The sequence below is a fragment of the Gavialis gangeticus genome, unplaced genomic scaffold (assembly GCF_001723915.1).
Source record: "Gavialis gangeticus isolate Ggan-Ray unplaced genomic scaffold, GavGan_comp1, whole genome shotgun sequence".
NCBI classification, from domain to species: domain Eukaryota; kingdom Metazoa; phylum Chordata; order Crocodylia; family Gavialidae; genus Gavialis; species Gavialis gangeticus.
The window spans coordinates 9177342-9204385 of record NW_017728998.1 but is presented as its reverse complement, the minus strand read 5'-3'; the positions used below and the strand labels follow the sequence as shown (position 1 = coordinate 9204385).

At 44.5% G+C, this 27044-nt stretch overlaps 2 protein-coding genes across 3 annotated transcripts in view; one reads left to right on the top strand and one right to left on the bottom strand.

Moving 5' to 3' along the window:
* Positions 1–17051, top strand: part of PLCG2 (phospholipase C gamma 2) — a 106654-nt gene extending 89603 nt beyond the window's left edge. For both annotated transcript variants that reach the window (XM_019505479.1, XM_019505478.1), the window contains exons 27-33: positions 1084–1293; positions 2318–2463; positions 5777–5891; positions 7962–8129; positions 9030–9118; positions 11664–11848; positions 13445–17051. In XM_019505479.1, the coding sequence (XP_019361024.1) occupies positions 1084–1293; positions 2318–2463; positions 5777–5891; positions 7962–8129; positions 9030–9118; positions 11664–11848; positions 13445–13487 (956 nt within the window). In that variant the 3' untranslated portion in view covers positions 13488–17051. The remainder of the gene's footprint in view (positions 1–1083; positions 1294–2317; positions 2464–5776; positions 5892–7961; positions 8130–9029; positions 9119–11663; positions 11849–13444) is intronic.
* A 3372-nt stretch (positions 17052–20423) lies between these two features.
* Positions 20424–25390, bottom strand: SDR42E1 (short chain dehydrogenase/reductase family 42E, member 1). The gene is made up of 2 exons (XM_019505477.1): positions 24438–25390; positions 20424–23494 (listed from the first exon to the last, which is right to left on the bottom strand). The coding sequence occupies exons 1-2, from the start codon at positions 24503–24505 to the stop codon at positions 22387–22389; spliced, it is 1176 nt and encodes a 391-aa protein (XP_019361022.1). The 5' UTR covers positions 24506–25390; the 3' UTR covers positions 20424–22386.
* Between the last annotated feature and the right edge of the window lie 1654 nt (positions 25391–27044).

Here is a 27044-nt window from a genome sequence, read left to right as displayed (position 1 = left end):
TTGCATGCAGGACGTGCAGTGCCAAGTGGGAATTGTGCACTGCAGAGTGCTTGATGCTATACAATTATAGAATGTCAGGTAAAATCCAGTGATTGATCAGAATTGCTTGGAGCACATATCTCAACCTGCCAGGGCTTAAGCACAGGACTAAATGTAGAACAGATTACTAAAATGCGAGAGAGAAGAAACCATGAACAAGGTGAGAAGAATAATTGGGAAATCGTTTGTGCAGATTTTCTTTTTCTGCATTGCCAAGGTTAATAGAATGGCAGCGACAAAGGGTAGGAAGCTAACTCCGTTAATGGGGTGAAGCTGTGTTTTGGAATTGTGGGAGATTTCATTTTGGCGTACCCAAGCCATCCTTTCAATAACATTTTAATAATGAAGCTCACTAGAAATCCATAGGTTACTCTGCTTTTCATTTTAAGCGATGAGATAAGGCTGTATCTGACCTAGGATTTATTTAAAATAGACTTGTTTTACATTACAGAATATTTTACAGTAAAAGCTGGGTTGTCATTTATGGGAAGGCCCCTTTAAGCTTTTGAAGCAATGTAGCTACCTTGGCATAAATGAGAATTGAACTGGTATCTGTGGCATCCTTAAGCAGATGATGGAATTGGCTGCTTGCTGGCTTTTTATCACTGTTGCCTGGTCCGTGGAGTAGCTAGAAAATATGTCCTTTTTACTTAAGATTCTTTGCAAACATTTATAGCGAGCTGTCAGTGTGGATAGACATTATAATTGCAGTCATTGTCTGAGGCGTCGCTAACCTGATTCACCCTCCCTTTCCCCATGTACGCCCAGGAAAGGACGTCTTATTTAAATACGTGCTTCACTGTTCATTATTAGCAATGACGGGATGAGGACACTGCTACAGCTCTCATCTGTCCCACCACAATGCACAATTAGAAGACTTGTCAGGCAGGCAGGTTATTTTAATTTTCAGATTTGATATTCAGCCAATTTGCAGCATCTGCATTAAAACATAGTCAATTATTGTGTTGAAGGATGAGGAATGGAAATGGAGAAGAAACGGTAATGTTTCTTTTTTTATCACCTTGTTCCTCCTCCCTCGTGTAGAAAACCCTGATTTCCGAGAAATCCGTTCTTTTGTGGAAAACAAGGCTGAAGGCATTGTTAAGCAGAAACCTGTTGAGCTCTTGAATTATAACCAGAAAGGACTGACGCGGGTCTACCCTAAAGGACAGAGGGTTGACTCATCCAATTATGACCCCTTTCGCCTCTGGCTTTGCGGTTCTCAGATGGTGGCTCTTAATTTCCAGACTCCAGGTAACATTTTCTTTAAAAAAGGGCTGCTTCTTTCTTCACTTTACCACGGAGCAGCCGCCCTTTCCACTTTTCTCTCTTGCCCCAATCACTGTGGCTGCCTTTACCTAGTGCTAGGAGAGAGGTGAATGCTTGAGAGAGCAAGTGGAAAGTGTTTCAGGCCTGTGACTCTCTGGGTCTGTTCTCAGGAAAGTTATCTCCTTAAAGGCCTTCACGCTCTTCCAGCTTTCACTGAAATCAGTGCAAGTCTTAGTTCGTGCTAATAGGGGTTGAATTGGGCAGATAGGGCAAAAGCACCAGCTGTAGTAAAGTGGTACATCTCTATATGCTTCATTAAAGACACTAACTGGCACAAGATGAGGATTGGGCTTTAATACATCACATGTTAAAGAGCTGTATTAGTGGAGCAATGCTATTTAGCAGTTAATAGTTATCAGCCAATGTTGAGGATTGACTTTGTCATGCTCTTGCTACTCTGGAACAACCCTGACGACCTGGCGGTCGTGTTATAGCTGCATCCCTCCCACGGGATCAGTCTTCCAGACAACCAGCATCCAACAAAACCAGCGCACCTGACCAGTGCATCATCTCTTTGGCTTCTCGGTAGCTCCTCTTCCGACTCCTTCCCATCATCTCCAGGGATAACGGTGTGTAGTTAATAGAGCTCTCTCACAGTTTATAGGCTTTCCTGGTCTTTCCCAACTGGGTCTAATATCTGAACAGGGCCATCTAATTCCCAGTTACTACGAATCAGCTGGGAAGGTGGCTGTTCTGTCATAAAGGCCACCCAGCCTTTGGCATATAGCTAGGAAGTTCAGCATGAAGGTAAATCTGCCTTCCAGAAGGCCATCCAGAGCATCCAGGCATTTTAATTATAGAAGTGAAATGATTGATGTGAAATGCCACCCCCTCCCGGTAAAAGTGACAACCAGTGAAAATGCCACTGAGACTAGTACTTGGCATTAATCCCTTGGGATTTATTAACATGGGGATCTTTACTATCACAACTATTTAATTCTCTCTATAGATAAGTACATGCAGTTGAACCATGCCTTGTTTTCGCTTAATGGGCGGACTGGATATGTTCTGCAGCCTGAAACCATGAGAAATGAGGACTATGATCCAATGCCAAGTGAGTCAAAGAGGAAATTACAGATGATTCTGACAGTGAGGGTAAGTCTTTCCTTTCATAAATATATTTTCGTTGCAAGCAGCAACAGCAAGTCTGTACGACTAAAAAATAAAGCTATTATATCTTCAGAGCCAGAGCTGTGACAAATTGCCAAAACATTTTATGTAAAGAGTCAGAGTATTTATAACTATAAAACTAATACTGTCACCTTCGCAGAAACAAAATGTGTTTCTCTTTGTCCTGTTAACAAAGCACACACTGTAGAGCAGAAGCAAGTGATGTTCAAGTCATTTATATAATAACTATTAAAAAAAAAATCAAACTTACATTGACCTCCATTATTTTTCTTTGGGAAAATCCAATTAGAGACAGGTTAGCAACATTTTACTAGGTTTCCAGTGTGACAGAAATAAGTTTTTAATGAAAGAAAGAAACTGAGAAACCAAAAATGTGACAGGATGGGGCGGGGGGAAGGGATGTAGTTATTTTGGTACACTCCATCTTGTCAGAATGTCATTTTTCATGAAGAAAAGGAGTTTATCGTTTGAACACTACACTGTAGTGTCTTCTGGTGCCAAATGGAAGTTGAACTTGTTTCCTTTCTCGACTGCTATTCAGTAGGAGAGATGTTTTTCAAGATAGCATTTTTTTATAGGAAATGATGTCAAGGAACAGATGCATTAACCACTTCTCACTGCAGTTTGGAGGAGAGGTAAAATCAGTTTGTGAAAGTGAACCAGAGTATAAGTGCTTTCTAGAAATAGTTGTAAGGGCCAAAACTGGAGAACAGAGCTCCACCATTACCTGCTCAGCTTGAGTCCAACGGGGCATCCTATGTAAGCATCCTTATGTAAGTTTATGAGTTGGTGGAGGCACTAGCTGGGTTTTCACAGTTTTGCAGGCATGTTTTTACACCTGCAATTATTTTTGCCCTTGAATTAGGCAGAAATAAAGGTTTGTGGTTGATTGCAAATGCAGTCAAGGACAAGCATAGATATGAAACCCTTTCTATGGGCAGAAATACTTATTGGTGCCAAGCTGCATGTCCAATTTGTTATGCTTGCAAAACAATAAAGGGCCAATTAAAAGCTAGTAGAAAATTTGTCCCATACACCTTTTTATACAAGCCAGTCGAAAGAGAGGAAACAAAGGGGTGTCTATAGCTACGCATTTTTAACATCCTCAGAAGTCCGGTGTCTGAAAAGATGTTAAAGGTACAAAGTCAAACTTATAAAAAAAATTGGATTTTACTGTATTAAAGTTGCCTGTTCAACCTGAATTCATCCCCTGCTTTGAGAGGGGATGATAGGGTAGCCAACCTGTAGCACATGCCATGATGCAGCAGATTGGGAAGGGAACAGGCAGTGCAGCAGCAGATAGGGTGGGGAGGAGAAAGCAGAGCAGCAGATCAGGTAAAGGAAGGGATTTGCTTTGGCACTTGGGGAGGCACAGGGCCAGTTCATGCCAGGCCTGCCCAAAAGGTTGGCCCTGCTGCAGTATGATACAGTCTCTGTGTGATCCTGTAGTATTTTTCCATAAGAACTGTGCCGTCTTCAGAGAGGGGGTAGATAGGCAGCATTTCTTTTTATCCTCCTTGTTTCATGAAACACTGTATTTTCTGCAGTTCATTCAAAACCTAAATTACGAATTTCTTCCTGGGCACGTCTTTGTTGCTATCGTGGTAGTTCAGTGCGTTGCATATGCTAATGACTTTTTCTTTACAACATCCCTCTGAGATTATCATCATTAACCCCATTCCCTTCCTGGTAAGCCAAGCTTTGCCAAGCTTAAGCCAAGCTTTGCCAAGAGTAAGACCAATACAGTCAATAAAAAAAAATTGTGTCTTCATCTTATGATGCCTCGGGCTTGATTTGCCCCCACAGTAGCATGAGTCCTTCATAATGCATAACACCCAATCAATGTTAAGTGTTTCCATGAAGGCCTGTTACTGTAGCATATCTGGCTGCAGGTGTTTGATATTGGGTACCCACAAAATGAGTGGTACAAAGCTATTGGCCAGTAGTGGTCATTTTGGTTTAAATGACTTGATACTCCTGCCTCTGCAAAGAGCTCCTGCAGGATGCTAATCTAGTCCATTGCATTTCTTTCACCATGAAGTCCTCCTTTTCCTGCCTCCTTCACTCCACACATTCCAGCTTCTGCAAGGTGTGAAGTAAGGGTCCAAGGACAAGAGCCTCAGAAACTCTCCTTACCTTCCTTACTTTCACATCTAGCGGCTTCCTCTTCTCTGCTGTCCTGGGTGCCAGCAGCATGCAGAAGAGACAGTCTCTGGTTTCAATTTCTGGTCCTCAGCAGCCTTAAGGAGCAGTTGCAGAAAAGCCCACTGCAGCCCCTCAATCGTGGGTTGGGAATGGCCCTGGCACCCCTCAGTTGGCATGTAGCTGCGAGGGCACATAGCATGCTCCATGGAGATGGACTCTTCTGAGAACTTGGCTGGACAAATTTTAAGAAGTCTATTGAGTCTGTTGGTGGAGGCTGGTAGCATGCCTGTATCTGGGCTTGCTTTCACAGGGTACATCCCTTCTACGAGGCCAATCCCTGCGCTATATTTCAAGTGCCAGCTGCAAAGTAAAGCAGTGCCAGTGTGTTTCTCAACAAACTGGTTCTAACTTAAGAAAAAAAAAAGTTTTCCCTAATTTAACTTCTGGGGATGGCCAGGCCACTTAAACTGAAAGTTTTATAAATAAAAATCAGTCTGAGGCAGTATGGAAAATCACTGCCAGACCATGATGTTTGGCAGAGAATTAGCAACTGAAATAAGGGTCTTATAATGGGGAATGTTGAACCACCTTAATTAAAGATGTTTTTACTTGTGTCACCAGCACATCTTATGTGCACACTTGAGAGTGCATGATTGTATGCCCTCCTGAGAGTTGCTTCATAAGAAAAATTACCCCCTGTCCCTCCCCATTCATAGTTTCATAGTTGATAGGGTAGGAAGGGACCTGAGCAGATCATCGAGTCCAACCCCCTGCCATGGCAGGAAAGAGTACTGGGGTCAAACAACCCCAGCAAGGTGATTGTCAAGCCTTGTCTTAAAGACCCCCAGGGTAGGAGCCAGCACCACTTTGCTTGGAAGTTGGTTCCAGATCCTAGCTGCCCTGACAGTGAAGTAGCGCCTCCTGATGTCTAATCTGAATCTACCTTCTGCCAGCTTGTGACCATTATTTCTAGTCACTCCTGGTAGTGCTCGGGGGAGCAGGGACTCCCCCAATGCCTGCTGGTCCCCATTGGTGGAACTATATTTCATAGATTTATAGACCATTGCTTTATGGACAAAAGGTGACTTGTATCTTTTGGAAATGCTTTTGTGACCTGCCTTCTCCCATATAGGTTTTAGGTGCTCGTCATCTACCTAAACCTGGCAGAAGTATTGCCTGTCCATTTGTAGAAGTGGAAATTTGTGGGGCCGAATATGATACGAACAAATTCAAGACCACGGTTGTGAGTGAGTATCTGCACAGCCTTCTGAGTTGTGGATGGAGTTGTACTTCTAGACAATTCAAATCGAGTAAAGGATGCTCATGGTTGCATAACTATAATTTACCAATGTATGCAGGAGGGATAAGGTGACTTTATTGCTCTTGACTGATGGTGCTTGCCTTGGAGCCATTTAATTTTATAACCTTTGCTATATGTCAGATTTAGGCAGGGAAACACACAGGTCTTAAACTGTACCGCAGTTCATAATGAGCTGCATTTGTTAAGTTTCTGGCTATGCCTGAGCTTATATAATTTACATGTTTTTAAATTGCTTTGCCAAAAGTGTCCCTGAAGTTGCTCGTCTGCCTGCTTCCAAAGGTGCACTCCAAACAGAGACAATAAGGCGATGTTGAGATCTCTGATTTAGATTGGAGTTCAGAGATAGATAATTGCTTTGGGCAGCTTGGGCAGGAGGGGCATCAGCATGCAAAGCCTGGTCCTGAATCCAGGAAATGGGTATATTCCCAAAGGACCTTCGGACAAGGCTCTGCATATACAAACCAGGTTCATTTGAACGTATCCAAGCTACAGTGACCAATTTATGGCTTACAAAATCCAGCACGCGGTCCTGAACACTTTGCTGCATTTGCTTAGAGCAGTGCTTCTCAGTCTTTCTGGGCTCAAGACAGCTCGCCACCTCCATAATTTTTGTAAATTGAGTGGCACTCAACTTCAAAAACTTATTTATGTATTATAGTGCTTGCCTCCTGGCTGATGGGCGAGGCATTGGGTGTGGGGGATTGGCCAGGCAGGGACAAGCTTGAGCCTGCACTTACCTGCTCACCTCCTGCCATCTACTGCCTGCACACCCTGGCTTGGGGTGTGCGGGCACCAGGGCAGAGCCATGTTCTGCTGCCTGCACGTCCCTGCCTGGGGCATGCATGGAGCAGCCCCAGAGCAGCTCCCCGCCCAGCCATGCGCTCTGTCAGCGCTGCTTGGACCGGTCTTCATGGAAACCCCAGTCTTTTACTATTGCAGCCCCACTCCTCCTGTGGTCTCCATGGAAATCGGTCACAGTGATGTGGGCTGGGGCTTCTGGGAAACGGAGTTTGGCTGCCGGCTGGACCTGCCATTTTGCCCACCCCTGGTTTAAAGGCAGCTGTGTTGCTCAGCACATGCAGCAGGATGTTGCCTGGTGCCATAGGACTATTTGGAGAGAGGGGTTTGCTGCCTTGGCACCAGTTTTCTGGATCTGAGTCCAGACCGCCCTTTGAAGAGGTCTTGGGATGACATTGGGGCACAGCCTAAAGTTCAGGACCCTTCTGGAAAATTGGGATGGCTCATGGGGCTGCATCCCATCCGGGGTGAAACAGAATTCAGGTTTTTTAAAAAGGAGAACGAATATTTTTTTGTACTTCTTGTTACCGTAGGTGAGCTGATTGACCTTCCTTTTAAACCCTGACCTGGTATTTTCAGAGGCAGTGCGGCTCCTGGGTGTCTCATTATAGCTCCTGTTACTATCCAAACTGGGGAGACCAATGACATGTCAGTGGAAGATCCTCCCTAGAGAAGGATGCAGACTGCTCAGTGGGGCTCTGCACCCCCATTAGGAGAGGTGTGGTGTGCCCTAGAGAAGACTATTGAGACCTTGATGTTTTATACTGATGATCAAGTCTGTTCAGACTCCAGCACGTGTTCAGACACACATGGGATCTTGTGCTACTTTGCAAATGGCTATACAAACTGAGCGGTCCCAGATCTTCCTACCTACTCATTTTCATGCTAATGTCTGTTTCTTTATGTTGAAACATAGGGTTTGGAGTTTGTTAGGCAAAGAGAGTTCTTTAGGCAAAGAATTCACTCCTTAAAAATATGTATGTGAAGAAGTTTTATTTAAGTATTGAAATGAAGGGTTTTTTCTTTATGTATCTGGCTGCCTCCCTTCCTCCCTCCCTAAATAAAGTCATTAAAGTAGGTCTACAAAAAAGAGACAGATGGGGTACATCTGGAGACTGCCCTAGGATATATTCGTGTCTACGTGCAAAGAAAAATGATTTGCTGCCAATCCGTTGCTGAAGTTTCCCATTGTTTCCAGATGACAACGGCCTAAACCCAGTATGGGCGATGTGTCCGGAGCAAGTGAAGTTTGAAATTTATGATCCTAACCTGGCATTTCTGCGCTTTGTGGTTTACGAGGAGGATATGTTCAGTGATCCCAACTTCTTAGCCCATGCCACCTTTCCCATCAAAGGAATCAAGTCAGGTAAAGATCAATAGGTGTGATAAATCCTTGAGTAAGGAAATGTAATCTTTAGCACAGTTGGCGTTGTGCTTCTTGCTTTCAGCTGGAGCGCTTTTGGGAAAGACCTGCCTGGAATGTAAATATGATATCGCCATTTTTATGTGGGTTATTGAGCCCATTCAGAACAAACTTTTAGACAGATCTCTCCCCACCACCAAGTTCTTCCTATTTCTTGCATCTCTCTCCACTAGCAAATTCTCCTTAATTCTTGCTGTAAGAGGAAAGGATTATGTAGAACAAATTCCATCAGTAACTGGACAACAGGTAGGGAGCTACTATTGCTACAATGCAGCTAGTACCCCAGCAGGTGTTAAAAGCAGCTTCAGTGCCCTAAGACTTATGAGTTGTAAGAAGGGTGGATTTAATTCTCCTCTCCTGCAGGCTGATGGCAAACGCTAAAAGAGGCCAGTCTTTCTCCTACAGTCTTTGACTCTCAGCCCATGCTTTATTCTGAGGGATGTGGCAGCACTGGTGCTGTGCTCTTCATGCCACTCCTTCTGTGATATGATTGTGGCACAGTTGTGACAATTTAATGTGTTTTGCTGCAGTCTCCATTTCACCGAGGGGAGAGAATTCCTGACTGAGTTCTGATGAAATCCCTGCTAAATACTTTAGCTTTTCTCTAACAGCTCCAGATGCGGACATCCCTTGAGTTAGTTTCAGACTTGCCCACCTCCGGTTGGGCTTGCAAGGTTGGGTGAAACAAGAGATTGTTCTTGTCTTCCTGTTGCTTTCTTGGCAAATTCCCAGAAATGGAGCAGGTGGATGAAAGGGGGTGGACATACCCAGTTCTGTGAAGGGACAACTGCACCAGCCCCACAGTACTTCCACTTTAATTATTTTTGCAAACCCTGTCCCCAGGCTATAGGTCAGTCCCTCTCAAGAATGGTTATAGTGAAGACATAGAGCTGGCTTCCCTTCTGGTTTACTGTGAGATGCAGCAAGTTCTGGTAAGTGCAGAACCATTTCCCACCTCCCCTTCCTCTTATGGCTTGCATCGGTCTTCTTTGTGATGACTGAGGTGATGATTTAGCTCCTTGTGCCTGTCGTATGGTGACTCTGAGCCCTCTCCTCTATTCCAGCATGCTTAGTAACCTCAACTCAGTTGCTGTCTAGGTGGTGGGATGCCTTGCATAGGCAAGTTCTGTGTATGCGGTAGCACTGTTGCTGGTCTCCAGCAGTGGTTATGACAGTGAGCTGCTACCCCTGGGGTTTGGTTGGGTGGTGCAGTGCCAAGCACTGTTCAGCCAGCCTTTACCATCACTTTACACACTGGGGGTGGATATTGTTTGTTAAGTACATTGTCAATGCCTTTTATCTGAGATCTGTTTCAGAAATTCAGCCGGTTAGTTGCCTGGGGCCGGAGTGTCTTTTAAAGGGCTGTTCATAGCTGCAGTGCACCTCCCAAACTGTCAGCACCAAGGCGTTAGCTCATCTCTCACTCTCTTGTGCCCCTTTCTGCTTGTTAAGGCTAAATGGAGATACAGCACAACTGTCTATTTACACTGACTGTCACCTTGGGGTGGCGATGCCGGAGCAGGAGAGCTTTCAGAGGGTTGTTTTTTTCACAGTCTGCGGCAGAGAGAGACTTACCATGGCCATTAAACTCTTACAACATTGGCCAAACCAATCTAGAAGTGTCATAAAAAGATCAAAGCTATGCCCATCTGTTCTACTGCTCAAAAAATCCTTCTATAAAATGTTATAATTTAATAAGAAGACTGTTTATATAAGCCCATCTGCATACACTTAGAGAGAGAAATGTAACATTATTAAAGGGATTACAGATGGTTGTGGAATTTGTCAAGAAACAGAGATGCCTAAATGCTATAAAAGCATGTGCATGTATAAATTATCATACAGGACCATATCCGGCGCCTCTCCGTGTCCGCTGGAGTCTTTCCAGCTATTGTAGGAATGTAAGCGCATTAAGAGAGTTATTAAATGTAGAAGCATATCTTATTCTCTTGCAAATTGATTTACTTGCTTTGGAAAGTATGAATATTTTTGAAGCAGTCTTTGATTACAGTCAGTTCAACTCACACCTGTGTTTGTAGGCTGTTAAAAATCTAGCTTTGCTAGATACAATTATTTGTGAGATCTAGTGATGACAGGCAGGTGTTGCAGTGATTACACCTGTACACCAGTAGTTAGGAATCTGCATGTCCCCATTTGTGACCAAGGGAGCAAGGATGGTCCCCTTAAAAAAAAAAAAAAAAAAAAAAAAAAAAAAAGAGAGAAAACAAGCCCTTGATTTAGTGTATTTTTAAAACATCCTTAGTGAGTTGGGCAGAGGGCTTTTCCTTTACATAGCTGGGCAGGAAGCTGCTGTAGGGTGTGTGCTCAGTGAGGTCCCTTGATTTTTGAACTCTGTTAACCTTGCAGCAAGTTGCAAAGGTCATCTCTTTTTCTCAGCATCTGGGGAGTCGGTGGAGTAAGTGATGAAAAGGGCTTGATTGGCTGTGAAAGTGTCTCACTTGATTCTGTTTACTGATCACATGTTTGGTGAAGTGGGATAAGCAGTTTGTTTTGCTGTTAGGGTAGACGTGAAGACCCCAGACCTGCCAACACTCATGCACATGAGTGATTCCTGGGAGAGATGGCTCGCATGCCTGAGGTCTGAAATTGCAGAAATAGTTCCCCTTTTCAGAGGGGTGTCTCAAGGTTTGATAAATCTTTGCAAAGAGCTTTGAGGGCCCCTTCTCTAGAGGGCAGCATACAGCTACAAATACTCAGGCAGATACAGATTTCAAGCCCAATCCTGCAAACATCAAGGGCCAGATCTGCCTGTTCCGTCTTGGAAGAGCACACGCCACCTGCAGATGCTTCCTCAGCCTGATGAAGGGTTTTTATACCCGAAAGCTTGCTAAGAAAATTTTTTCCAACTATATAAGTTGGTCTAGTAAAAGGTTCACCCAAACAACCTTGCCTGCCAGATCTGCCCCTGGTATAAATGAGACCAGCAGAGGATCTGCCCGTTTAATTTAGCACTCATTGCCATTAATGGGTCCACTGACCAGTCAGTATTTTTGGGATCTGCTATTTAATTAGGTGTTTAATGAGAGAGAGAGGGCTACCTGAGCATGAAGCACCAGGCTTAGTAGCGATTGCATGTTGGACTCTTGTGGATGTGACATTTGAAAAATGGAAGACCTTTTTCAACCTTTTTCAAGACTGTTCCAAGATAATGGCCATCACAGTGTGCTGCTTCCCTCTTTATACTCAGCGGTATGGCACAATTACTGGAATACTTGTTTTCTCATTTGTCTCCTACGCATTTACATTACACAGACACATGCTATAGTCTCGGCAGGGGGTTGTTTTTGACAAGTTTCTTTATTTCTTTCAGCAATTTCTCTCTTGTTTCTAGATACGTTTTATTAAAACAGACTAAATTTGATGACAAACACACTTTTGGGCAACAAGAAAGTGGTGAGGGAAGGAGAGGGGGAAGCGGTCACGTATTGCAGTGGTTTCTTTTCTTTTTTCCTGAAGGAAAGTGAGGAAGAACTTTACTCCTCATGTCGACAGCTTCGGAAGCGCCAAGCAGAACTGAACAACCAGCTGTTCTTGTATGACACCCATGTGAATTACAGGAACCCGAATAGAGACGCCCTATTGAATGAGTTGAGCATGAATGAAAACCAGCTACAGTTGTACCAAGATACGTGCAACAGGAGGTAGGGTCCCCATCTTTATCGTGGTCAGGGGATACCAAACAACATACGACATACCTAAGGATAAAGTATGGTACAGAGATCTTGGCTTTGTTCAACAATTGATTGAGTGTACTAAGAAGTGGAGGAGGGAGGAACAAGAGTCTTTGCTGGGAGAAGTAGCTGTATTTGTCTGGCCTGACCATGGCAAACCTTAAAGTGAAAACAGCCAACCCAGCCAAAACAGTAGGCTTGTACACTACGAAAGGGAATTTGAGGCCCTGGACCAGCCTGATCAGTCGCTGCCAGTGACAGTCTTAGTCACATTGTAAATACCTGGGAGCTTATTCTTCTCCCTACTTTTCTGTCCAAACAGCCAAATAAATGACCCTATCTCCCACAATGAGGCCTATGTAAGCTCTTAAAATTGCGCTGTGTACATATTAAAACATGCAGGATTAGAACATGATTCTGGTTTGGGCTGAGCTCAAGAGAAGATGCAATGGTTAGCCATAGTGACCATGAGGACTTGCTAGTCCAACATCAGTACAGCATCCTGAGGAAGAAAGACCCCTCACTCCAAGTCCAACTCTCAGTACAGATCCTGCTTGCTTCCCAAACTAGGAGTTATGTTTTTGAGCGGGGTTGCTAGTAGGATGCACAGCCCCGCAGAAATACAGTTGCTGTTGGACTCAGTCTTGCACTGGGAGTGGAGCTGAGCCCAAAAGTGGCACCATCTGCTCAAAAGCTCCTGAAAAGATCTTCGCTGCTCCTAAAACAACAGGTGGGGACGGGGGAATATTGTTGCAGTCAGTCAGACGTCAACCCATCAGGGCTTTTCTGAGAACTGAGCCGGGGCACAACTCAAATCAGAAGTATGGCATGACTGATCAGTAGCAATAGGGCTCCTTGCCATCTCCCCAGACAAGACTGCAGAAAACAGGCTGGAAGTCATGGCATCACCCTGTGGATAAGGTGGGGTGGAGACTTAATGACTGACCCCATTAGGAATGGGTGACTAAGCTGAGCTAGTATTATTAGCTGGCATTTGGAGCACAGAGCTGGGAGCTGAGTTTCTTGAGTTGTTTCTCCATCTCTCATGTAAAATGTGTGCTCTTAATGTTTTCGTGTATTGAATGGAGACAGCTCCTTGGGGCATCCTGTTTTTGCAGTCCCTGGATGGAATACATTTTAAATATATGTCATTATTACCACAAAGAAACTCCAGGAAACATATTCTATATAGTAAAGACTAGGAAAATGGGGAGAATTTGTAGCCATATATTCAAAGATTGGCCAACATGGATGTACTCAAAAGGAAACATATTTTTACATGCAAACACTCTTCCTCATGGCTAGTGGCTAGTTCCAGCAGCTTGTTTGTTATACTTTTCCTTGAATATTTATTTCTTAGTATGTGTAGAAAACTTGGACCACAGAGTGCTGCATAAATATAAAGTATTTTAATGCTCAATATTTTGTTTTATAGAAAAATTGAAATGCGTGGACTTGTTGATACACTGTTTACGGTTCGCAGCTAAGCGAGTTGAGCTTTGCAGGGATCTTTTCTCCACCTAGAATATCCAACAAAATTAATTACTTTATTTTTCTATTTTGAAGATTAAAGGAGAAGAAAGTCAGTAACAGCAAATTCTACTCCTAAGGAAGGTATTCTCTTCGTTGCACCTTCACTAATGTCACTCAGGAGGCGGCATTCATTTGCTCCGGACATCCTACTCAATGAACATTTTGTCAGGCTGAGAAGAGGACAGACAGGTTCCCGTAATCATTCCTTGTTATGAGAGAAACTTGTTCATTTTAATTTATATTCTGTACCGAGTGTACACTCCTTGCAGGCTAGATTTGCTGCATATTCAAGGTATTATTTGCATCCAGGATAGCAAACCTCAGGGTGGTGAGGAAGCAAAGGGAGAGATTTTTAAAGTTCCAGGGCATGTGGTCCTTCTCACGCATTTGTGGGGACCTGGCTTTGCCTTGCAGATACCTGACGTACGAGTGCAAATTGTATTCGGCATGTGTGCGCCTAGGCCATAGGCTAGGCATTTACAACTGTTTGCATGCATACAACCCTGCAACAGTAGAAACCTGGCTCTTTGATTGACAGGTAGCAAGTTTAATTTATTGAATGCTGTAAAAGCACTTTTACAAGATTGAGACATCATGTATATTACTGTTTTTGAGGCAGAAGATTGTATCCCCCACAGTGTAAAATATTCAGGGTAATTTGTAGCTCTTGCTATACTTTTTCTTGCTAGAAGTTTGTTACATTTTTTTTAGCACCTGTGAATGTGTCAGTTTTTGAAAACTAAATATCCTCCAAGACTGTTAACTGGGGTACTTGATGGGCTTCATGAAAAGCTTTTAAAAAAGCGAGAAAGAAATGTGAACTTTCTGTATCATGTAAATCTGTTCCCTCAAGGCAATGCAAGAAAATATTTTAATATGTGTGGTAGCAGCTATCTGTTGCTCACAGGAAGGAAAGGTGTTTTAGATTCTGAAAGGATAATTTACTTTGGTGTAGTATCATTTTGCAAGTCCTTTCAGCTGGTAATGTGCATAGAAATGAATTTTTAGCAAGCTGCCTGTCTATACTTTTATAAACCTTCTTAGAAGATACTGTCAAACAGCCCTGCATTTTCTTAAATGTAGACTGTTTTCCTAAAATGTTCTTTTCCTATGGCACAGCAGTGTGCAAAAGTACAAACAGGTGTGTCATCATTATGGCTTTAGTTAAAAGAACAATTACAGGATTTTTAGATGGGGAAAACCCTATTAGATTGTATTCAGAAAGTTTGTTTCCTTGCAAGAACAGAATTGCTTTCCTTGGTTGACATATTGGAAACCAGATGTCCTAATTTGTGTGCGCATCAATTCTTCATGTTAGCAGCTTATTATTCATTAATGTGAAGTTCCTAGTTGCTCTCTCCATATGTGGGTGGAATTTTTTTCAGTCTGTATGTTTGATTGTGCTTCTCAAATAGGTGCAGAGAGAATTACAGTCTTCTGTCTTTTACATAACAGCCCAAGGCTTGAAGCGGTTCATATATAATACTGTCTCTCTCACCACAGCGAGTTGGCTTGGTTTGGGGGATTTGCTGCCCAGGAGAAAGCCTTAGCAGTTTTCAGTTTCTCCTCCTCCCCGTGCTACCATTTCTGTTGTTTCCAGATTCACTTCCCTGATACCACTACACATTCAGAGGACGGTCCAAGGAACACTGTTACAGTTTTGCTTTCTTCAAAAAGGCTCATTTGACTTCAGATGGAAGTGTGTTAGTAGAGACTCAGTAACTGCTAAGGGTTGGGCTTCAGATTTTGAATACAACTTCTCCTGAATGTTTTGCAAATTGAATACCAGGCGTCCTCAAGGGGGAGAGGTGAGGGCCGCAAATGCAGCCTCCTGTTCTCTTTCCTGCAAGGTCAAAAAACCCTTTGATTGCAGCAGGATTGGGCTGGATGGTCTGTGGCTGAAAGAAGAAAAAAAATTGAATCGGATTTCTTGCCCATCCTGCATCCCATCAGATCTTCTCCACAGACAGTCTTGTCCAGCGCTGCCTTGGGGGAGCCAACACATCATTGGGAGCCAACCTTTTTGGCAGGCATGCCATACTTTAGCTCTGCACCCTCCCCAAGTACCACTTCAATCCCCTTCCTCTGCCTGCTCTGCTGCTCTGCTTTCTGCCTGACTCTCTCCCTGCCTGATGTGCTGCTCTATTTCCTGCTTCCTGGCATGTGACTGACAGACAGACACCCCGCCCCCATTTGCCACGGGTTGGTCACCCCTGTTGTCGATTGCTGGGTGCCCAAATATTCTTCTGAAGAAGGGAGTCCTTGTGGACCTGAAAGTCCCCAGATCCCCTGCAGGCTTTTTTCTTTTTGCCTGGAGGACACCCTTGAGCAGGCTTTTGGATCCAGGTGCACGGTAACCTCTGGGCATGACACGTGGTGAAGAAGTTTCCCATTCCTTACAACAGAGTATTTTCCTGCAGCATTTTGACTGATCCAAACCCTACAGGTGAAATATTCCCCTTGAACTCTAGAGTCCAAGAGCACCGGACCCCAAATTTTGAGTATCGGTGATTGTGTCTGAACATAACTTGTTCAGGTGGCCCCTTTTCTCCCATTATTATTTCCTTCCCTTGCACAGAGTAGTATGTGTGTATGGGAAGCCGATACGCTGTTACTGCACGTGTATGTAGGCATTGGTGCATTTCACAGTGCTTCGAAATGACCCTTGAAAGTCCTCGGTGCGTGCGCCAGGTTGCAGTTGCTGGTGGGCAGAGACAGCCCTTCATTGTGGCACATACCAAATTCTTCTTAAGTATTGCTTGGTACTTGAAAGGAAAATAAGCAGACTCGATATTCAGCTGGCATTCAGACCAGGTGGAACAAGGATTTTTTTCTCTCCTCATTTTCAGTGTCCCATGTTTGAACAACTTTCAGGCCCCCAAGAGGTGTCAGCGCTTTGTTGGGATTAAGTCTATGCCAGCACTTCGGCATCCTTGCGACTGTTCCAACGCTGAAGTACTGGGTTTGAATGTGTGGGCTAATTTTTAATCTATGCAAAGAAAAAAAAATCTCCCAGATTTGCTCACTATAAAAGCTCTTAAATGTCTGTTAAAAATTTGTATGTTGTTTTCATAGACCCGAAGCTATTGTAAGTCCTTAAAAAAATAACTTATTTTTTTAACGTATGGAGTACTTTTTGATATTGTACCAGTTACATGTCTCTGTAGCATCTGATCTATATTTAAAAATACATATTCAGCAGAAGTTATCCTAGTGATTTCTGAGGTGCGCTTTTCTGGATTTGGATCTTTGTTCTTGGAATATAAAACTAACCTCCCCAAGCTATTGAGAACAAGGCCTTTCATCAATGCAACCCACCAGTGCTGAAGAACAATTTAGTTGTGAATTATTTTGCAAACTGCTGAATCAAGCCATCCACCACACAGAGAATGTGGGGATGTTGAGAAGCTAGCAGAAATGAAAGGCAGCTTTGAGGGGAAATGCCGTTTTTGGTTGTCACATAGGATCAGAGGCTGTAAATTTCCATTCTGTGCTGGCGGGGTAACTGAAGTTTAATTTTTTTTAAATAAATACATATACACATCCATGAAAAGTTTGAGCATGTTTCATGAGTACTGTATTTTTACAAGTGTATCAGTTACTTCTCTGACATTAAACGGTTGCCGATCTTCTAAATCAATTTCTAGTTGGTTAATTTTTGTTTTAAAAATATTAGTTTTGTTCTTCCTCCGTTTAAAAGGTTTAGGAAGGGAAAGGAGGCACCTGTTTCGAATGTGACCTCATCTAAGGATTCATCATTATTGCAGCTGTACTAGGATTTCAGTACAGCTGCAATACTGCGTACTAGGATTTCAGCTTTTTCAATTTTTAGCTGCCCCTCTGGTAATTCTCATGTAGGAACACAAAATAACGTACTGGGATTTGGCAACACAAATAACGTACTGGGATTTGGCAACTTTCTGGCACAGCGCTCAGTTCAAGTAATGACCTTCATTGATCTTAATAAAAAAAAATGAAAGAGGCTGGGGGGAACCATGGGATTATCGTAATAAAACACATTTGGAAGGAAACTTTTGTCACAGATTTTTTTTTTGAGGAAGTACATTTTCAGGTGTATTTGGAGTGTTTTTTTGAAGCTACCTGTTTTTAACTTGGTTTTGGTCCCCTCTTCTGCTATCGGTCCTTTGCTTGGTTTAATAGGTGGAGCTGAAAGTTGGAAGAATTATTGAATATACCAAATGCTGCTGAGTTGGCTAAGCAGTCTCACAGTTTGCTGTTCCTCACCCAAAGGTAGTGGGGCTTTTCCTCAAGTAAAAGAGCCAAGTCTGGCCCTATGTGGGATCTGCTGTTAAGGAAAATCCTACCCTTGTCTCTTCAGGTCTGGACGTTCTTCCCATACTGCACCATTCATATGGGAGGAGGTGACTTAGGATATTGGGGCAAGTAGGAAGTCGGGGAAGAACGAGTGTACACGTGTCTGCCCATTGTGCAGACAAGTATGTGGGGAAAGAGGGTCTGCCAGTATGTGGATTCCCATACTTCCTCTGTGGGGAGGACAGGGCCCCAGGGCTAAGGATGCTTAGGATGAAGTAGTGCTTAGGACAAGCTAAAGATGCTTAGGATGAAGGTGGGTCTTTGGGAAGCAATGAATGATTCCTCCTCCCTGCTTGCTTCTGAATGGTTCTGCAGCATCCAGCTGAGCTCCATAGGTTGGACCAGAAAAAATCCTCACTGCCCAGCATATGGTGTTTCTTTTTGTGTCCCGAGCTGCGTGCGTTTTTGTCTCTGTGGATGAAGATCTGATCTTCCTTGCTGCTCTGGATGAAAAGTCTGGACCTGACCCTAGAGTCCTTTCATGTGTAAGTAATTCAGCCCACTAGCACAAGAAATGGCCACAAATAATCATGTGCTGTCCTGTATTGCTTATAGAGCCACGAGGGACTTTTGCTTTAGTCAGCATTAATGTCACTGCTAATTTTCATGCTAATGAAGTTGGCACCTCCCCATTGGGTTCCCAGCAAAGATGTCATTGAGACATCATAAATACACCTCCTTTACCTGTCTTGATTGGCAAAGCTCTCCAAGGGAAAGCTTGCTTAGGACTAGGATTTTTAGACTTGTGTTTTACTGGAAGATCGTCTTCCACTATCTGCTTTTTTTTATATATATATTTGGCTTTGATTAGTTTCATGAGGGGACAGACCTCATGCTCTGCACTGTTTGCTCCTGTTGCTCTCATGGATCCGTTATGGGTTTGCCCACCTCTTCTGTTCACGTTTCTGTTTCTCCGTCTCTCTTAATGTCAGATCAGTGGTGCAGGGATCGGAGCAGAAAATAACCTACCAGCTTGCATTTGAAGGATGCTCCACGCTTGAAAGGGGCTAGACGTTCTGCAGGTTTGCTGCCATCAATCCCTTTTTGTTTTAAAAAAGGAAATAAAAGGGCCCCTCCCTGCCACAAACAATGGGGCCTTTCCCTATTTCCCTGCCCATCGGGGGCCTCAAGACTTGCAGCATGTGCTGTGGGCATAACGTTTTGGAAGGTGGCACGTGTTGGGGAAAACACTGGCTTTGTGAGAGGGCGGCACTGTCCTCCTTTCCTATTAAAGGAAATGCAAATGGCTCCTCAACAGCCCAGTTGCTTTGTCACTGCAGAGCGGTGTCCTTCAGGCTGGGTCTCCCGTCGCTTTGGCCGTTGCTGTGTATTGTTTGTCATTTGTTTTCAGTGGAAGTGGTACGGGATAGTGCAGTGCATGCAGCCTGCTTTTGTCCCTGGAGCCTTTGACCCTCCATTGGGCTTGTGTTTGGTTGATTGTACCATAAAGAGCCCCAAACCCTCCTGCCCGCTTGTACTAGATGCCCCATCTCAAACATGGGAGCACACAGAAGTGATTCTCAACGAACGCTAGCCTCTAACAAGGAACAGACAAAACCCCTCATTTATGCCTGGGGAAAAACACCCGTTAGCTTTTCCCTGTGATGAAGTCCAATGGTTTGATGCCACTAATGTCCTTAAATGGTTTACAGGGGGTGGGGTGGGGGGGTGATACCACAATGTAATTATTTTGGGTAGAAGGCAGGGCAGGGTGGCACCCTCAAGACTAACTGGTTCAGAGAGGCATGAGCTTCATAGGCAGCCTGCTTTGTCAGATGCTGTGTATTAGTTTAGGTGTGCATTCACCCTGGTTTACACCCAGCTTTTGTGCTGACTTCAGGATTTTGCTGCGGGGTGTGATTTCTTCCCCCTCCCCCACTGAAATAGTTAAACCAGTGTAGACACACAGTAAGCTGGAGTAAAGATACCTCTCGCTATGATAGGTTATTGCTCATCCTTTACAGCATTCAGACAAGGGGGTCTGTACTGACTGATTTAACCTTACAGAATTTGTACCACTTTTTGCGTAAATTTTTTGGAATCGAAAACAAAAGGGCTGTCCTCATTCAGCCAAGAATGCCAAAATCTCCAGTTCCCAAACAGTTTGATTCCTGCTGCAGTCAACCCCCTTCATGCTGGTATTTTTTTGGAAATGCTACCAAGCAGCTGCTTTGCTTGCTTTCCTCCCTTCTCTCCGTGTTCAGCTTGGGCTTCGTGTATCTCCAGCGTCTAAAACAGAGAGGCTATTTACAAAGTTTTTATAAGGCACACTGCCCTTCAGCTGTAGACATAACATCATTGTTCCCCAAATCCTGAATGTTCAACTGTCAGTATTGCTTTGCCTATTACATTGAAAACTAAACTTTTCAAAATCAAAGGGATTACGTGATGTGGTGGTTGGTGGTGGTAGGGCTGGACTCCACGATCTAGAATGCTCTTTCCAGTCTGACACTTCTAAAAGTGCTGTTATCAATGCAATTGCAAGGTCCATAATAATAAATTGCTTCGTTTCCAATACAGAGCCAAAGCTTTTCTCCGGTCACAGAGGGTGTTAAGGGAAATTCTTCTTATTTCTAAGTTTCTAGACGTGTATTTTGAGCAAAGGAACACAGAAATAATGACGGTACCTGAGGGATTACTAGTGGCGTTAACTATTCAGCAATGCTGAGACCTTCAGTTGTGGAGAAAATCATTGCCTTTATTTATTAATGCACATTTTAATCAGCTTGTTCGTTTTAAATAAGCATGTTTTACCGTTAGAAAAAGTCTACAAACCAGTGCTTCAAACGGAGCACTTGGCTACAGCAATGGTTACAAATTAGCTCGCTGTAGAAGTGCTTCAGAAGTATGACATTGCAGACGCAATATATTTAGAACATGTGAGCACGCCGAAAATTTCTGTCCGTTTAGGTTTATTTCAGTATTTTTTCCATTAGCATCATTATGCTTTTTGTTTTTAACAGTAAATCCATTGAGTCAACTTCTACCTTGAGGTAACTTCTCTGAATACAATGTTAGGCATGAGTTCGGTTTCTGAATCACATGGCTGCTGCACCAGTGGCGGATGCCTTGCAAACCTCCTTTCTATTAAATCGGTAGAACTGGAAGGTTAGCTGTAAGGATGAGAATTAAAGGATTTCAGGAACAACTGCACGCTCGCTCTCTGGTTATCATCAGTTTGTCTGATTATTACGAAGTGATCAAAACTAGCTGATGCAGTATAAACTCCTGAGCCGGAACTAGAAACCAATGCATGGCTCCCATTGCTGATCGCATACTCAGGTAATCCTCCGTCAGGGTGACCATTTCAAACTCATGAAAAGACTGTCTTATCAGAGTACTTGTGCTAGTACAAGCGATCAAGGTAGTCTCTGTCGCACTGACTCCAGATGAACGTTGGCTCTTATTTAACAAAAGTTACTAGCATGTAAGGTTTAAGCAGTTAGGCTTATCCTTTGTGGATGTTAATGGAAACACCGCCCCCCCCGGTGAACAGGAACTCAAGTGGATTTGCCAGCCCATGGGTATGAGGCCATTTTATAAAAACTTATCTCCGTACTGTAGACCACAGTTTGGCTGGGAATGGACAGTGAATGAACTTGGTTTTCGAAATACGCTTGCTTTTGAGCAAGGTAGAGCGTTCTCTTCTGGGCCACGAGCCACATATTTGTTAAGGAAGAATCAATAGCAGGGGTCACGGGTATAATCTGGGCAGTGTGAAAAGGGTAAGTCTGTTCCATAATTTGCAGCACGCTGCTGTAACTGCAAACAACATGCCATTAGCAATCATATTGATCTTTCTCCTGCCTGTGATTACCTGCTAAAGGGAAGTGCTGCTCTCATCTGAAAAGGGGATCTCTAGAAAAGTAGCATCAGCAGTTCTGTTCCCCAAGGGTATTCAGAGCCACTGTTGTTTACCCAGGTGACACAATTAGAGCTGTCGTGCTTTTACGCACCAGTTTCTCCAGAGCTCAGACGAGGTGAACACAACCCTATCCCCCATACACATCACCAGCAAGACGCTTATTAATCTGGATCAATTGTGCGTCTCCGAGCCTGCAGAAAACAATAGGATGTGGATGTCAGCAGTGGCATGCCTGAAATGGAGGGAGGGAACAAAGATGTGTCTGTGTTGGCCCAAAGGATCCCTCTTGTTTGTGGTGATCAGTTAGAAGCAAAGACACCAGGCTCAAACCCAAAGCAAGAATGCAGGCTGCTCACTTTCTCACACCTCGCGGACAACGGAAGTCAACAAAACACCACAGAACTGGGAACTGTGTTACTTTTCAGAGTACAGCCTCACTTTGCCCTACAGATGACTATAATCAGTATGACGACTAAGTATAGTCACTTGTCTGGTAACGTTGTTGATCCGTTTAATCTGAACAGTGCCATAGCTGGACAGAGTGTGTTCTGTATCCATATGGCCACCCCCCAAAAGTGCTGGGATATATCACTGTGTTGTTCTGGAATGCAAAAATAATAGATTTAAGACTTGAAGAGGAGAGTTATTTCACCGCTGGTAATAATGGGATTTCTTCAGAGAGAGCAGGCGAGGTCTGGTTGCATCTCAATTCTCATGTACTGTGCATGTATTATCACTCGAAAATAGACGTAACAGGCTCAGTACGTTGTGTCTTTCACACTGACATTGCGATTGCCATTGGAAGCCAGGAGAGCACCAATGCAGCCAGCAGCAAGACCAAGCCTCCGTCCCTAATGAGATCTTTTACCGTATAGTTTCTAAGCTTCCTCCCATGTCCCCGTGACTTAAACCACTCCACCACTTCATTTAGATTGAACTGCTCGGGTGTGTACCCTAGCTCCTTCCTGGCCTTCTCCATGCTAAAATAATGTGTGATGCCTGTTTTGTAAACCTCAGCGCGAGTGAGAAGAGGTTGAAAATTATATAAAGGGCCGACCAGAGTGTGAACCATTTCAGTTAGGAATGCAAAGAAATACACGAGGGTGAGAGGAAGGCGAAGGGTTGGGAATCTGTAACCCAAGCCTTCAGCTAGAGGTCGGAAAAATTCGAAGTTGTTTACTGGCCTGCCATCTGAGATGAAGTAGGCTTGGCCAGCAGCTCTGTGCTGGCTGGTGGCTTTGAGTGCCTCAGAGGCCAGGATATGAGCCTGAACTAAATTATCTACATGCACGAATTCTACTAAACTATGGGGATCCCCATACAGGAATTTAAAGAATCCCCTTTCAAGGTAGCTAACTATTCTTGGGAGATGCCTTTGTTCTCCAGGCCCATAGATGCCTGCTGGTCGAAGAGCACAGGTCCTTAACACTCCTTTGCCTTCTCCAAGCTCAGTGCCGTTTGCCTCCAGCACTTTCATCTCTGCTAGTGACTTGGTCCGGGAGTAGTGATCAGGATGGAGGTGAACAGGGAAATAAGGCAGAGATTCATCCCCATTTTTGATAACCTGGCCTCCGAACACGACATTGTACGTGCTTGTATAGACCAGTCTCGACACGCCTGCTTTCCTGCAAGCCTGGATGACATTTTCTGTTCCTCTCACATTCACGTCTTCTATAAGTTTTCGGTTCAGTTGCTCCCTGCCAGACATTCCATAGGAAGCAATATGGAACACGCAGATAACATCGCGCAGGGCTTTTTCCACTTCAGAGAGATGGCAGACATCCCCCTCTACGAACTTTACTCCCTCTGGTACAGCCTGGATCAGCTTCCCGACATCAAACAGAATCACGCTGACTCCCTTTTTGCATAGGGCACAACCTAAACTGAAGCATGACAGATGCCATATGTTAGTGCTATATGCAGTATAACGATGCATAAAAGCATTTCACCTTGGCTGAGAGAGACTCCTTAACCATTTCAATGCTGCCTTTTGCTTGTCAGTGTTTTCAAAGAATCTGTGTACCCATTAAGGGGTCTGAAACGAACTGTCTGCTTCTACTTGCAAGACTCGGCAAAAGCTCACAGCGGAATTTGATGCAAAGCAGAAATATGGTAATTTTTTCTGCTTGCGACAAGCGCTGTTTCCATAATCCTTAGAAAGCAAATCCAAACCAAGCCCTTGGAGAGGGGATAAAAGATTTTTCCACTAAAGCATAGTTGTGGTGTCAAAGAGTGTCTGTAAAAATGACATCTTGTCATGCAACAGATGTGTTCCTGTGTGAATCTGAAGTCATATTTGATTTTTGTAATGGCTAAAATAAATGTTTACAACTGTTTAGTCCTCTGAAACCTGCAGAACTAGCTGTGGAAGGGTACGATGGATTTGATTCCAATCTGTGCACCTGGAAGGCCCCAGGTCCTACCACACTTAAGTGGGTGCTTAACTTTATGGACCAAAGAAGTCCCCCCGCTCTCCAATCTTCCATAACATTAAATGTGCAAATAAATGTTTGCAAGATTGCAGCCTATGCACAGAGGGAGGAGCGGTTTGCGTGGAGCTGGTGGTAGGATGAATTCTCATTTAAGGGTTGCACAAAGTTAATGGAAGGCATAACATGGCTTGCAGAAACTTTTGAGGCAGAAAAATCACAACTTGGCTGAGGGTCCAGACCAGGCAGTTAAAAGAAAAACACTCAGCTGGGAATAACTAAATGCAGAACTCTGCAATTCCATTTTAACCAACCGATTTCTGAGAAGCAAAGCTGTTCCGCCAAGTATTTGCACCTATAGTTATTTTAAAGCAAAGTTAAAATTGTATGCACTAACCGGAAACCAAAGTAACCACCTCCTCCAGTAATAAGGACAGCTTCCTTGGTGATATTTTCCGGGTTCATCCTTTTTTTCCTTTGGCACTATTTTCTTTTAAAAGCAAACTGACCTATAAAATAAAATTCATTGCAAAAACTGCATATCAAAATCCATACGGATGTTTAATACCTCCATATATTTAGCCACTTGAGAGACATTTTGTGTTTCAATTTTGGCAGACAAACCGCACTGTCTGCTAAGTAGGACTCGATCCTGTCCAAATAGTCTTATAAAGGCAATATGGGGGCGAACAAAAAAGGCTAGTGTTGCAAAATAAAGGCAGTTGGTTATGTGGCTCAAGATCCAAGAGAGTTATTAATCTTCATTCATTGCGTCACATTCTGCCGATAGGAGTATGGGTGACACGAATTCAGAACAAAATTAGGCGGCATTACAGAAGACATGCCTTTATGGAGTGAACTAACTAGGCGGGTATAATTTAACTGCATCAAATACCCACGTATCCACTTGCAGAGCGGTCAGTGTGTGGTAACAAAGCACCTCATATTTACACAGATCAGTGTGCATGTCTGTGCGCGTGTGTATTTTCATCTAGAAACTGCACCAAGCGTGATCCAACTTTCATACGTATTTACACCTCACCCAAATCTTTATCTATGCACGCAGGTATGTCTCTGGCATCCTCCCCTAGAAATATTCCCTAACACCCAAAAATTGGGAAGATGGAGGAAAAAAAATCCTCAAGCCTGGTAATGTGTAGATTTAATCACCACGTGGAGCCGGGCCCGTTTTCATGGCTGTCTACCAGTCTACATGTGTCTCCGTCAGCTTTTTTTTGCTCAAACACAACTTTCCCAACAGAAGTGTCTCCAGCTGGATAACCCTCCAGACACGCTGCCCGTGCAAGCTGGGAGCGACACCGCCTTTACTGGATGTTTGTCAATCCTAATAGGTGGGGACCGACTGAAGTTGGGGTGAAACAAAGGGTTTTTTTGTGGCCCCGCAGAGCCGATTTTGTAGCGACCCCGTCCCGGCTGCTGATCGGTGGGGGCGCCTTCACTCAGTTTGTATCACTACCATTTTTTTTGATTTTTCGGGAAATCGCAGCCCATGCCGGATTTCCCAGTGACCGCAGACAGTGCGGTGTTGCACGAAACTGCCACCCCTACTAGTAGCCTGTTTCCCTAAATAGCAGGGTGCGATTAGGTGCCCGGGCTGCCCCAAACCAGCTCGTCGAGGGCGCCGGCAGGCTCAGGGCCAGCGATCTCGGTGCGGTGGTCAGGACGTTGCTCTCCATGTTAAGCCATGCCTGCAAAGGGTTGAACCGCTGGGGCTTGTTAAGGCAGGGGCAGCCCCGTGTGCCGCATAGTGGATAGAGCCGAAAGCAGAGCAGGGGACAGGGCAGGGAGCAGAAAGCAGAGCAACGGATCAGAGAAGGCGTGCAGGACAGAGCAAGGGACAGGACAGGGAGCAAAAAGCAGAGCAACGGATCAGGGAGGAAGCGCAGGACAGAGCAGGGCACAGAAAGCAGAGCAACAGATCAGGGAAGGAGTGCAGCACAGCAAGGGACAGGGCAGGGAGCTGAAAGCGGAACAACAGATTAGGGAGGGGAAACAGGGCTGGGGAGCAGAAAGCAGAGCAGGGTACGAAGCAGGGAGCAGGACACTCGGCGGGGGAGCGCACAGCCTAGCCCCCGTCTCCTACCGCAGCCAGCGATTCTGCCGCCGCCCCGCCCGCGCGCTCTGCTGGGAGTGGCACCGCCCGGTACCCGTTGGGCGTGTCCGGGAGCGTGTTGGGGGGGAGTGAGGAGGGCTTCCGTACAACAAGATGGCGGCTTCCTTACGGCTTGGGGATTGGCCCCTGCCTCCTTACCGTACGAGAAGATGGCGGTTCTCGCGGGATGGGCGGGGATGGGGCCGGACTGCGGCGGCGGCGGCGGCGGCGGGAGCGCGGGGGGCGGGGCCAGAGCAGCAGGGGAGGCAGGGCGCAGGCGCGGGCAAAGGGGTTGTGTGGTAGTTGGAGGAGGAGCGTTGTGCCAGTCACTGTTTAGACTGGCCTGGTATTTCAGTGCAGCGCCTTCTCTCGTGTGGTGCCTGGCGTCTGAGCAGAAACCCTAGCCTGCACGATAGCCCGCCGCTTCCAGACGCGTAGCTTCTTATTTCTGTTGCAGAAGTCAGGAAGGTCTCCACAACTCAGTCTGGCCTCAGCGCTGCTCGCATCGCGGAAGCCTGATTTCTTTTTTGTTTGTTTCTAAAAAAAATTAAGAGAAAAATAGGCCAAGCATCCCTCTCCCTCTACCCCCCCCATCCTGTTCGATTTGGGAGATGGCTGGAAAGGAGAGCAAAGCCAAACTCTGTTGAAAGTGTGAAACCATTCTTGATTTGCACACCTGTTCCTTTTTTTTAGATACAGGCAGTCCTAAACTGGCTCCTGAAAAAATGAAACGTTGCAACTGGGAGCCAACTTTAGGAAACAACATTATAAATGGAGGACTGGTTCCTGAACCCAGGCCCGATACCCTATTTTCACCAAAAATAACCCAGAATTTTGTAGTCAATTAATTATAGATGAGAAATGTAGCTACATCAATGTATTTATATTGTA

What these genes read in the sequence shown, in the direction of transcription:
- SDR42E1 (XM_019505477.1), bottom strand. Translation starts at nt 24,505, where the DNA reads ATGAACCCGGAAAATATCACCAAGGAAGCTGTCCTTATTACTGGAGGA. An exon ending in GGTGGTTACTTTGGTTTCCG is followed by an intron (nt 23,495 to 24,437) that starts GTTAGTGCATAC and finishes GTCATGCTTCAG; the next exon opens with TTTAGGTTGTGCCCTATGCA.